This window comes from Heterodontus francisci, chromosome 24 (assembly GCF_036365525.1).
Source record: "Heterodontus francisci isolate sHetFra1 chromosome 24, sHetFra1.hap1, whole genome shotgun sequence".
NCBI lineage: Eukaryota > Metazoa > Chordata > Chondrichthyes > Heterodontiformes > Heterodontidae > Heterodontus > Heterodontus francisci.
In genome coordinates, this window is record NC_090394.1 from 43,895,459 (window position 1) to 43,908,548 (window position 13,090).

The 13,090-nt window shown below is 43.2% G+C and overlaps 1 protein-coding gene across 3 annotated transcripts in view; it reads left to right on the forward strand.

Moving 5' to 3' along the window:
* Window positions 1-10,270, forward strand: part of LOC137383353 (BTB/POZ domain-containing protein KCTD5-like) — an 85,276-nt gene extending 75,006 nt beyond the window's left edge. The window contains exon 7 of one of the 3 annotated variants that reach the window (XM_068056078.1): window positions 2,222-2,479. In XM_068056078.1, coding sequence (XP_067912179.1) covers window positions 2,222-2,272 — 51 coding nt within the window. In that variant the 3' untranslated portion in view covers window positions 2,273-2,479. Of the gene's footprint in view, window positions 1-2,221; window positions 2,480-6,854 lie in introns of those variants that run through there. The other 2 variants (XM_068056079.1, XM_068056080.1) reach the window with 2 other exon arrangements.
* Window positions 10,271-13,090: the final 2,820 nt, after the last annotated feature.

Consider the following 13,090-nt stretch of genomic DNA (forward strand, 5'->3'; position numbering starts at 1 on the left):
CCTTTACTTTGCATTCGGACAGCAGGTATCCTGCTACTAACACCACTTCTGGACACCCCCTTTTGTTTTCTTGTCCCATTTACAGCCTTCTAGACTCAACATTGAGTTCAACAATTTCAGATCATAACCTCTTGCCCCTATTTTGGTTTGTGTTTCTTTGCTGGTTTGGTTTTTCCTCTCCATTCTTCCTTATTTCCTTTACTTTGCATTCGGACAGCAGGTATCCTACTATTTACACCATGTCCAGACGCATCTTTTGTTTTTTACTTGTCCCATTACCACTCCCATTGGCCTTGCACCATGAAACCTTTTGTCATTTAATCTCTCCTGCCCTCCACCCTATCACAGACCTTCCCCTCCCCACTTGCCCTGCTTTGCTTGAAAACTGTTACATCTCTAAGCAGTTCAAGGTTGGACAGTCATCAATGTGGAATGTTCCGATGAAAGGTCATTGACCTGAAATGTTAACTCTCTTTCTCTCTCCTCAGATGCTGCCAGACCTACTATTTCCAGCAGTTTCTGTTTTTATTATCGCACAGTGACCAGGTTCATTCCAGTTTCGTATTAAGTTAGATTATTGCACCTACTTTTAACTGCAATAGCTTCAACATTCTGCCCTCAGTTCCTTGAAGCAACTTTTATTACAATACACATCATTTCTATCTCGAATGGCTATCTGTGGTTTTTAACTACACAGTCAACATCTTTAGTTGAGGAAAGTACCTTTAATTTGCAAAGAACTATTCCCATGAGACTCTGGAAAAGCTATTTTTGTCTCAATAGGAGGAACATCAATGGGCAGGAAAGCAGCAAGTGCCTTTTCAGTGTGAAGCTTTTGAGAAGGAGGGAAGGGGAGAGATTTCATGTTGGCCTACCTAAGGCAGGTCTGTAGGTATCAACGGACCTCCCACTTCATTGGCTGTCTCTCCATCCAGCTGCCAATCATGGAACAACAAACAGACACCCACCATCCTTTCAATTCTGTGCTGTGGTTCAAATCAACAGCCTGATCCAGTTCAGTTTGTTCTTCCTGATTGGATTGGTGCTGAGATGAGATGGTGGTGCAATGGTGCACAGTACATTACACTGTCTAGTGTAGCACTAAGCCAAACACAGCAGGGTGGGCATCAATTTTATCTGGGTACTGGGGAACAAAATCAGCAATAGTTCCCATTCTTGCTCACTGTTCAGTGATCCCAGCTGGAGAGTATGGACACAGTGAGTAAGGACAGAGTCCAGCTTGGGCTATAAGGTTAGCCTGCTAAGGCTCCATGCTCACTTGGGTGAGGTACTGAAGGGCTATCCCCACACCCCAGTGGGTCCACTCTCTGCCACCATGGGTGACCTCACCCACTGCTGCTGTGAATCTACACTTTCAGGAGAGGAAGATGACTACAAAAAAAAGTGCACTATTGGATTTCAAATTCATGAAAATAGCAAAGCAGATTATATGACCTTTCGTTAATGACCTTTCCCCATCTATTTCTGTTGAGCATAATTTATATAATAATTTCTTCTGTTACTGCTGATACGATACTCGACTATAGTTTGAAAGTTTAAATTGCCTACAACATTCTTTTCCTTCCTGTTTATATTTTTGCATGCTGCATGTTGAATCCAGAGCGAAGATGAAGAAACGGATTGCGATATGAATGACTCAGATTAATTTGAAATAAAATGTACTGGTGAGCACTGGCTAACTGTAGAAACCCACAAACCCTCTTATTTTCCCTCATTTTGCCCTCACCCCTGTAGAACTGCCACCTGTGATCCTGCACTGGAACAGTCTGGATGCTTGTGTGCCTGGTAGAATGGTATTGTGCGATGTGTTGGATTCTCTGCTGTGCTGCAGGCAAAGATGCTTGGTGCAGCCAGCCATGGAAAGCCAGACTTTGACTTAGTGAACATCTGTCAAATATGTACACCAAAAATCCAATTTGTGGTCCCCTTGCCCTGCTTTCTGCCCCCTATGCTGGGTGCCCTGTACTAAAATATTAACAATTATTCTCTTGCCCAAGTACTAGAGACCCTGTGCACCAGCTCCTTCAAGAATGTGACTGCAATCTGTTCAGCTCATTAATTGCACTGCATTTTGAGTTTGTGTTGCTGCCTCTGGTTCTGTGTTTCAGGGTGGAAGGTGGGAGGGAGGGGAGAGATGTTTTATTTTTGGCATGAGCAGACTGAGTATACTGCTTCCAATCCATCCTCAATTTGTTTACAGGCTGGAGTATCACCAAGACACTATCACCATTCAGCCTCGGCTCTAATCTAATACAAGCAGGGCTGCAGTCAGGGATAGGAAGTCCGTCCTCAGTTCTCCAGCACCTGCAACAATGGCCCATAGGCAGGCCACCCAGGAATTGCCTTCTGACCACAAGAAGGACAGCCTTCTACAACCTATCTGGGAAAACCTCCCATTCCAGCCAGCGCTGCCTTCAGTAACTGACTACTTTGATTCACGTTAACCCTGTCTTTGGTTTAAATAACAATTCTATGAAAATAAACGTTCCAAGAGGGACATATATTCATTCTGGCTCACCCTGCTGGTTCATAATTGGTACCTTAAACATCTTTACCCTCTTCTGCTTTACTGGTACACATACTTTATGACTAGCCCCATAGATTCACAGTCCAGCCCCCACAGATTCTCAGATCCTTTCTACAAAAGGAAGAAAGATTTTGGTCTGTTAGCTTCTTAAACTGTTGAGAGCTTGCCTGACTCCAACTCCACACATTTATTCTATATACAAATGTGAAGCTGTAGGTGGAGTCTAATCTGACTGAGGTATAAGCACAATGAAGGATATGGTAAGCAGAGCTCAATGCCACTGCTGTCACAGGGCATAATGTGGAACATCCATTCCCAGAGTGAATGCATCATTTTTATCTGTTACATTTGTAGAAGGCGCAGTCCATTGTGCCATAAAATCCAGGCTCGGGCTTCATCCCTTGTGCTGACCTGTCAGGACTGGACTAGGCTAGACCAGACCAGACCATAGTGGTGCTGCAGTTGGCCTCAGTGCCCCAGGGGTCCTAGTTTTGATCAGTCTCTATTGATAACCTACTGGAAATGTGTGCACGTGTGTGTGAACATTGTCAGTGCAGGACTGGGTTCAGCTGTGATGCTTAATATTCTGCTTTGTGTGTGAAAAATGGCCTCTTGACTGAGGCAGTTGAAAAGTCATACCACAGTGAAGAGTTAACATGTTCAGGAGGGTGAGGTGGATTTGCCTGTGTGCTCTGGTTTGAGTTTGAGTGAGCCATATCTCTTGTGTTTTGAACACCATCTATTGTTTTACGCAACAATAAATGCAAGCTTCATTTGTGCCAATCGACAGGAACATAACTTAGCAGCCATATTTTTTTCATTAAGTAGAATATATTGTAGAAACAAAACCAGTCCGAGTGCAAATACCTCGCCTCCTTGCATTGTTCTGGTTTTGTGATGCCGAGAATTATACATTCAACTGACAGATACAATCTAGAGGAACTCTGACAATTTAGGTGTATTATCGAGAGTAGTGTCCAGGTCACTAGATCTCCCCTAGCCAGTGTACTACCTGCATCCTCATGCAACAGTTGACATGGACACCTGGTAAAGCCTGGCTCAGGTATAAAATTAAAACCCGAACCCGACCCAAGCCAGAGTCCTTTAATTTTTTTAAATGCCCCACCCGACCCGAACCCGACACATGTATTCAGGTTTGGTCGGGTAGCTAGGCTTTAATCAGAGGTGAGAAGAGTTGGGGGGGAAAGAAACAGATACAAGTTCTGAAATAAAGCACCGGTGTAAAATTAACCCACTCTGACATCTATCATGTCCGGGAGAAACTGACAAGCCCGGGGAAGATACCTGTAACTGCACTAGGTACAGAAACATCAACTGAGCTCTTGCTTTGATCTATACTTGGCCCAAGGATTTAAAATTATCTGGAAATAGGGAGATTAAACTTCCCAACCAGAGTTCTCCGCGGAGATTTTTTGTTAATGACGTCGGAGTTTGATACAGTTCAGAAACTTGTTTGTTACATTGCATGATTTCCTGAAGTGGATACCTTTTTTTCCTGCGAGTGCTCAGGGTCGCGGCGCCTTCGCATGTTTGAAATCAGTGTTTGTTGTTTTTTTTTAAACTTATGATTTTAATTGAACGTGGATACATCAACAACTGGCACCTGTGTTCGATCGCTGGTGACCAATGATCAAATATAGGTGTCAGTTGATGGTACCCGTGTTCAATTAACATCATAAAGTTTTTTAAAAAAACAACAAACACTGATTTCAAACAGGCGAAAGCGCCGCAACCCTGAGCAGTCGCAGGAAAAAAAAAGTATCCACTTCGGGAAATCATGCAATGTAACAAACTTCTGAACTGTATCACGTTCCAATGTCATTAACAAAAAAAAATCTTCGCGGAGAACTCGGGTTAGGAAGTTTAATCTCCCTATTTCCAGATAATTTTAAATCCTTGGGCCAAGTATAGATTAAAGCAAGAGCTCAGTTGATTCTGTACTTCGTGTAGTTACTGGTATCTTCCCCGGGCTTGTCAGTTTCTCCCAGACTTGATAAATTTCAGTGTGTAAGTGGTTGGGTTAATTTCATTCGGGTGCTTTATGTCGGAATTTGTAGCTATTTCTTTCCCCTCTTTCCCCCCTGTCCCCCACTCTTCTCACCTCTGATTTGTTTGTCCTGATCTCGGTCTCTCTCTCTTTCCTCGCTGTCAAACCAAAAGTAGGCTCCAGACTCCACCTTCTCACTGTATCTCAGGCACTCAGTCGTTTCTCCACGATTTGGTGCTCTCTCGCTGGCTTTAAAAGGACAGAGAACCACTCTATTTTTAAAAAAACACACACGTGCACCAAAACGGGCTAAATGAAACATCTAGTGAAAGAGGCTTGTGAGGCCAGCGTGTTCTGAGCTGCTGGGGTATGTGCGTTTGAGCATTTCACACCTCGATATTCATGTGAGGGCATCAGTAATAAGATCCCAGCAGCCACCTGGAGGCTACCGAGATATGTTTTCAAACAGGTAGAATAGTGCAGATTTCAGAGCACTGCACATTTCCTGCCTTGACGTCTTGAATGTTCATTTGAAGATTACTTCCCAGAGCAAGGCAGCACTGTCCAAATCCAGTCCAGCCTGAGTCCGAATGTTGGACCCGGAAGACAGACCCGACCCGAACCCGACACATGTCATTGGGTCTGGGTCGGGTAGCCACGCTTTAACACCTGACACTTTGCAACATGATTATACTTTAAAAATTGTGATTATTTTTAAGTTTTAAGATGGAGTCGGTACGGTCAGGTGACCTCACATCCACTCTGCTAAAGGTCAAGATAGATCAAAGATTTTTGTTGAAGAAAGAGGAGACTGCGGGATAATACCTGAATAATATTGGAATTCATCCTTCCATACTTTCAGGTCATAAACAAGGGGGTCAGTGATTCTGAAGCTGCAAATCTACCAAGCAGCTGTTCACACCTGGAAACAATGGTAGGCCCAGGTGACTCTGAGACCAGATTTCTGGACTTTGCATATTGGAACAGGACAATAAGCTATTGACTTTTGAGTCCAGATAAATTTAACATTTTCTGAAGGCAGACAGGCTATAAGAAGGGAATCTAGCGATTGCAGCCTCAGAGCAGGCTGTAAGGAAGACAACCAGCGGTGGCGGCTGAGAGAGAGAGGGAACACCTGTTCTTGGGAGCCTGATACAGCAAAAAGCTGCAAAGACTTGAACCTGTTTTTGAAAGTTGAAGCTTGCGGAGAAGTAGAAGACCAACAGGATCACCAGGAATCGCCTTATTCACAGACATCCAGGTCGGAAGTGCTCAGAGAAGTGAGCGAAGCGGATATTGATTTTTGAAAATGTGTAGGAGATCCAACCCATTGCTACTGGGAGGAGTTTGCAACTTTCAACCACAAAGAATTTTGCCAACAAAAAGGACTGTGTAACAGATAAGTGTGTTGTGAGGTTTTCAAGTATTTTAAAAAGAAAATAAGTTTCTTTGTTATCTGGGGTATCAGCTACTTACAAAGTACTATATAGTTACTGGGGATTTCTTTTAGTTTAGTTATAATAATAAAAGTTCTTAAACATGAAATTGGTCTGGGGGTTCATATTTCGTTTTTTTAACATTGACTGTCTCACTGAGGTCGTAACAACTTGAACACTCAGTTCTGCACTGCGACTGATTCCAGTATTTTTAATGATGGGGAGAGGAAAGGAAGCCAGGTTATGGGGTGAACGGCTGTCCTATCATTCCACTGAGTTCTTTGCTCCTAATGCCTGTAAATACTACTTCTGAGCTTTTCTGGTTGCTTTTCCCCCTCCCCTGGTGAAGGTGCTGACTCTTGAGTCACAGTTCCACAGGGAGTGACAATACCTGAGCAACAGTGGCCCTTGTTCCTTTGTGAGCCTAAACAGTGTCAGCTGAGTATCTGAGCACAGCAGGCGTCAGAGTTGAGTCCAATCCTCCTATCTGATGACTTTTTTTCTTCTCCCTGAGGAGCGTGTTAGAAAGCAGGAGAACTGTGGCTTACCTGTCCTCTTGTACCTCACAAGGCAGGAATTTGTACAAAAGTGCTGTTTGCTCACAGTCTGCTAAGTTACAATGTGTTAACACATTGACTGTGGTGTATTATGGGCTGTGTTATCAAGGTGTTGTATCTGAGATTTGTTATATTATGGTCTACTTTCGAGCTGGTGTATATGGAAACTGGTATATATCATCAGCTGTATTATCGAGGCAGTGTGTCTGAGATCTGTGGTATACTATGGAATGTGTTGCCGAGATGGTGTATATGGGATGTGATGCTGGGATTATTGTGATTTATATTTTTGCTTTCTCTTACAGATTCTGCAAGAGCGTGGATCACGGATGTGAAGTCAGTATTGGCCTATGAAGCAATTTTAAGTTATTTTATTTTCTGGGGAAAATGCAAGAGGGAGGAGCCATGGTGTTATTCGGAACCTGGCTTCTGACATGAACATTTCTTGCAAAACCTTTAAACCTGGATTTCCCCCTCTTTCTGCCTCCACTGTACTAAGACTGAGTTTTCTTACTGACGGTAATGCATTATAAAGACAGCTGTATATCAAAGCATGGCTGTTCTCGCTAGGGGCAGCAGTAACACCTCAGTGCTGGCATACATCTGGCCTAGGCCTTTCTGGTGCCCCATCTTACTCCTTGGATTAGACCAATTAATTCCTATTTACAAAAAAATTAGGTTAAAATTATTTTGCAAAGAAGCCTGGAGCCTGAACTGAATGTATAACTGAGGTACAGTTTATTGATTGTGGAGTAACAGCTGTACTACATTCAACAGACACACACTTCACCCAATGACTCTTTGATTAAACTAATTCCTTTAAAAATGGTTATGTCGGCGGTGGGAAGAAGTGGATTTAGTGGCTGGATCATCGTCACTCAATGTACTTTGTAAACAGGCTGCTTCCGTTTGCTGGATGTTCTGTGGATGCTCTGGAAGAGACTGGGAGATGGACCCAAGCAGCTCCAGCTGAGGTTTGGTGTTTGATTAAGGAAGTCAGCCATTGCTGTCTACTGAAAGCAGTTTATATTAAATATCAATGGGGAAACAAATGAGTACAAAAAACTGTCAAATCCTGACTGGATATTTTTAAAAACAGGTTGCATGGTTTATTGCTTTTATTTTAATGCTGTTTTAAACACCTGAGAAGGGGTTTGTATGCTTTCCGATTCCTTTATATATATATATATATATATATAATTTTTTTTTTAGGGTTCTTGTGTATTATTAAAGACCTATAGGTTGAGCTGTTAAATTTTTCAAGTATCTTTTAAAAACTTTATATATAAAAAAAAAAGCCTAGCCGAAGCCAACACTTGGACTTGTTGACATTTCAGCTGTTTTCAGAATAACATTTCAACAATGTTTGTGCTCAGTTCTCACTGTCATAAACTACTGAGACCTGTCTGTCTTAGTACATTTCTATTTCACTATTTCTTCAAGAACATTGTCCATGTTTGATGGCTATTTAAACGAAAGACACCTCAACAAAATTGTTCAGCTGAAAGACAATTACAGTGAGCTGTTCATGCTGAATAGGGAACTCCTTTTCCCAATTCTGTAGCTGAGATTAAGGGTTCCTACTCCTTCTCCCGCTCTCTTAATGAAGTTCTAGTTTTCTGTTGCACTTTCTTTCTTAAGCAGATATGGAAACTATCTGCGGGAGCAGTTAATGCCCACGCCCTCTAGCAGTGCTTTGACCCCAGTTGTGTATCGGCTAGAGTGATGATATGGGCCTTACAATTAATCTTCATATCTCTGAAGGGATGGGGGAATCAGTCAGAATTCCTGTTTTTGTTCACTATCCATTGACTCCTGCTGGAAAGTGCATTTGTGGGGACATAGTGAGAACAGGGTCGGATTCAGCAGTAGCCCCTTCCCATAGTGAAGTAGCTTCTTTAACAATTCCTCTGCATAAGAAACTTATCCAATTCTTCCAAACCTTAGCCACCTGGGTGAGAGCGACTGGTATCCAAGAAACGATACCCCAGCGAGAAGCCAACACCAGCACGGTGAGGGCGGGTGGAGAGAAATAATTGCCAGGCTCCCCTGCTCTGTACCTTCTGGGCTGGGCCGTCAACATTTACAACTTTAGTCCCATGTACTATTTCCCTTGTGTTTACACAGCCCGATGCACCGTTTCTTCTTGTGTTTACGCAGTCTAGTGCACTGCTTCCCCTTGTGTTTACACAGTTTAGAGATACAGCACTGAAACAGGCCCTTCGGCCCACCGAGTCTGTGCCGACCATCAGCCACCCATTTATACTAATCCTACACTAATCCCATATTCCTCCCACATCCCCACCTGTCCCTATATTTCCCTACCACCTACCTATACTAGGGGCAATTTATAATGGCCAATTTACCTACCAACCTGCAAGTCTTTTGGCTGTGGGAGGAAACCAGAGCACCCGGAGAAAACCCACGCAGACACAGGGAGAACTTGCAAACTCCACACAGGCAGTACCCAGAATTGAACCCAGGTCACTGGAGCTGTGGGGCTGTGGTGCTAACCACTGTGCCGCCCCCAGTCTTGTGTTAGAACAATTAAGATTGAGGACAATATAAACAAATTTAAAATTATATAGGATGGGACAGGGTTGATGGAAACAGACTATATTCAGTAGTGAGGGTCCATAGATACAAGATTAAATGTAAGAAATTTAGAACCAAGGGCAAGAAAAACTTCTTCAGAGTTGAGGCAGAAACCCAATATTTCAGAATAACTTGGATAGGTAGATGGAGGAAAAGGGGAGGAGGGATATGAGAAACCGGGTAAGTAAATCTGATTAAAACCCTTTGCTCATGTGGAGGGTAAATACTGACATGGACTGGTTGGACCAAATGGCCTGTTCCTGTATTGTAACTTTAATGTATTTCTGTAGATGTTTGTAGTTAATATATAAATAGTTAAATTAATTGTTCTGATTGTTTTTTGGCAGAAGAGAGGAGGGAAAATAATTTTGAATCTATAACTTGCAGATTCCCTTTGTGGCTCGGTCTATAACTGACCCATACACACGAGTTGATCTCAGGTTATCACCTGAACTGTGCTGAATTAGTGAGGCTGAGCCAGGAAGGAAGTAGGAGGCTACAATCGGCCTCAGCATCTGGACAAGGAAGGGGGAAAAATCAACCAAAGTTCCTGCTTCTGATCACTGTCCGGGTCAATGGTGCCTCTTCCCATTGTCAAACAGCTTGCCAACACTTGTAGATAAAGACAGGTCTCTGGGATGAGGTATCGGAGACTGACTGACACCTTTGAAAACTTGGCGCTAGCACACAGATAAAGCCATCAACCCATTAGGAGAGGAGAAAAATGCTGTCTTGGTGGTTCCACTTAAGGCCAAGGCAGTGTACAGCACAACTTTTGATCTCTAAATAGTCCAGGAATGGAGGCAATGAGACATTAATCTTTTAAGGGCTGTGCTTATGTCCAAGGAAAGCCCATTCCTATGCCAGTTGCAATGACAATATAGTTGGTTGATTTTGGGAATTGAATCCACATGAATTGTTCTCTAAAGATGCTGGTGTTGATCTCTGAGAGAAGATTGGGGGCTATGGGGAGTGTCATCAGCTGAACTGTGTATTCCTGTTCATTCTTCCAAACCTTATTTAATTTTTGTTGTGATAAATCTGCAGAAGCTGAAAGTTTTTTTGTAAATTGTTGGGTTTGGTTGAACAGAATAAAAGCCGGTCCCTCGCTCTGACTGTGATGGTATCTAATACTCGTGTTTACACTCTGTCTGATCATGCTGAAATGCCCCAAACTCCTTCAAACGATCACTGGAAGTACAATAACATTTGGGCAAGTGCAGCTGCCATTCTGTGCATGCTTCCCATAGCCAGCAACAAGACAGCAAACCAGGGCACTGGCAATGGAATGTGAAAGGACAGTGCCTTGGTTTACATGTTATCTGAAGCAAGGCAATTCCCTTATTGCCTGGATTGAGCCTAAACCTGCAATGTTCTCACCCAGTGATAGTTACCAAGAGCATCGAGTCAACAGCACCTGTAACAGCCAAAGAGTGAAAATTGGCTTAGCCAGAAGGTCTCAGATTGATCGCCAGTCTGTTGACTGACTGACTGGATGGTGGGTGCAGTTCTGTAGCTGACCTCAGCTCCTGAATGGTAGGGGAAGAATCAGCCCATGTCTTGCCTGAAAGTATATGTGTAGAAGTCAAGGAAGGACTGTGGACCTATGCTTAATGGGCTTCCCAAAGCTCCCTGTCAAGTCTTTTAGCTGAAGACTATCTGCTGGAGGACAGCTACCTAAAGAGAGCAAGAGACCATGCCTGCAGAAAAGGGGGGGGTTGGTGGGTGAGGTGGTGATTTGAGTTTTAAATTCCAGACATGGCCCCAGATTTCTGCCTGGTTCAGAATTATTCAACAATTCTAGACATTAAAAAAATCCTGGGAAAATATCACATAGAAACTGTCATCCTCCTCAGTTGGTTTTTAGCAGCTTCATTGTGTCCTTCAGACCCTCATTCCCATCAGGTGACAACGGGGTTCATGAATTCAGCAATGTAAGAGGATCAAACTCCCTCAAACAGCTTACCTGCCCAGGCTAAGACTAAAATCACCACACAGTGGCCAGAATCTGTCCTCCGGTCACTCCTCAGATTTTCTGGTTTTAAACAACTTTCTGTCTTTGTAATTTGAGAGAAAATAAGCAGCTGCTATGGGGCTCAGCCATTGACTCAGCTTCAGATTCAGCTTCAGTTCCTAGATTGTTCTAACCCAGCTGTTCTCAGAATCAGCCACCACAGCACTAGTGAGGAAGAGTCAGCCTGGGTCTGAGACCTGCCAATTCCTGAGAACCAATTGCAATTGTGCATGGAATGAGTGAGGATGTGAATGGGCTAAGCTTCTGTCATTGATTGCCTGTTGACACTCAACGCAAAGACCGGCCACTGGTGTCAGGAATTGGAAGGCAGCTTCCTTCCATCACACCTTCCCCTCCCCCCCCACACCCCCGGCCCCAGGATAAATCATTTCCACCAGAAAGGGGAGGTTTCAATTAGAAATTGGGATGAGCAATTGTATTCAGGACATCAGTGCGTAGGGACTGCTTCCCTCTTTTAAAGGACCAGAGTGAGTTAATGTGGAGCAGGTTGTAAGGGATTAAGTGGAAAATTAAACAAGCAAAGTTACCATTGCACTGGTGGGAGACTTGGAACTTGATTTTGTGTCTTCTCTGATGATTAAATCCATCCAAGTCTTATCAACAAGTGAAAGTTAATTAGCTATGGAGTTGGATATCTGTCCCATAAAACTCTTGCCAAAAATTGGTTTTGTTGCAATCCAGTCCATTAAATGGACAAATATTGACTTTCTTGGAAAATTCTGTTGTGTTTAATTTGCTCTTAAAATTCTTGCTCATATGTTTGGTGTCTAGGTCTCAGTTCTTCTTCTTGGCCTGATGTGCATGTGTGTGGAGAAGGGTGTGAAGGAGATAAGGACTACAGAAAGCTCACATCTTGATTCAGTACAAAGTTGTGTAGTATTCAGACGCAGCGGGTCGAGCAGACCTAAAACTAATGCCACAGGCAGCAGTCAGAAATCATCCCAACTCTGAAAAGTGCAAAGCTGCAGCTTCCTACTCCCTCACTGCAGGTCATGTCTTCCTGTTTAATTGAGATGCTGAGTTATTCCTCCTGAACTTTCCACCTGAAATGGCATTTGTCAGCCTAACATTCTAATCTATCCAAATCCTTGTGTTATTTCTTCCTTTCCCTCTTATTTGGGACCTCAGTTCATTAGCAAGCAAATCGGAATCGTTACTTTACACAGTTATAGGTCAAGGAATCTGTTGATCAACTCACGTGTCCTGTTGGCTCCATGTACAACTTTGCTCTGATTCAGCAAGAATAACAAACACCTCATCCCTTCACCACACCATGGACCATCTTCTTTGTCAAAGGTTTTGCTAAAATCAAAAACATAATGTGTCTAGCTAGTCTTGTCCACCCGCTTGGTTATTTCTCTCGAACTCAATTTGACTCTCCTAAATCCATGCATTCTCTCAAAATTCTATTTTTCTGTCGTTCCCAGGATCATCCTTAAGCCTTATCTATTGTTGTATATTCACCCTTCCCCTGTCCTTCTCCAGCCACATGTCCAAGGTTATTTTTTTACTTCCTGAGGTTCCAGTCCTTCCAGACTAGGATTCTACCTTTGCATTGGGATTCCTGAATTATGAGAGTGAACAGACATGCAACAGACACTCTTGGTCCACATCTTTGGGATAAAGTGCCAGTTTACTACGAATATATTTCCAAAACCCTTCCCTTAAGTGTTTTCTGTACCTACCAGACAATGTGGGATCCACTGCTACCTCTGGTACCTTGCACAAGTGACTTCCTAATGTGGTGAGACAGTGAATCTTGACATTGTTCAACCATCAGAAGCAGCGCAGTCCTGATTTAGCTATTAAAGCTTCAGCACCAGTACCAGACTGCCCTCGAATGGTCCAAAGCCATAAAGAATATTGAGTTCCTATCTGCCCAGAGCTCACTATCCCAACCCACACGCTGCA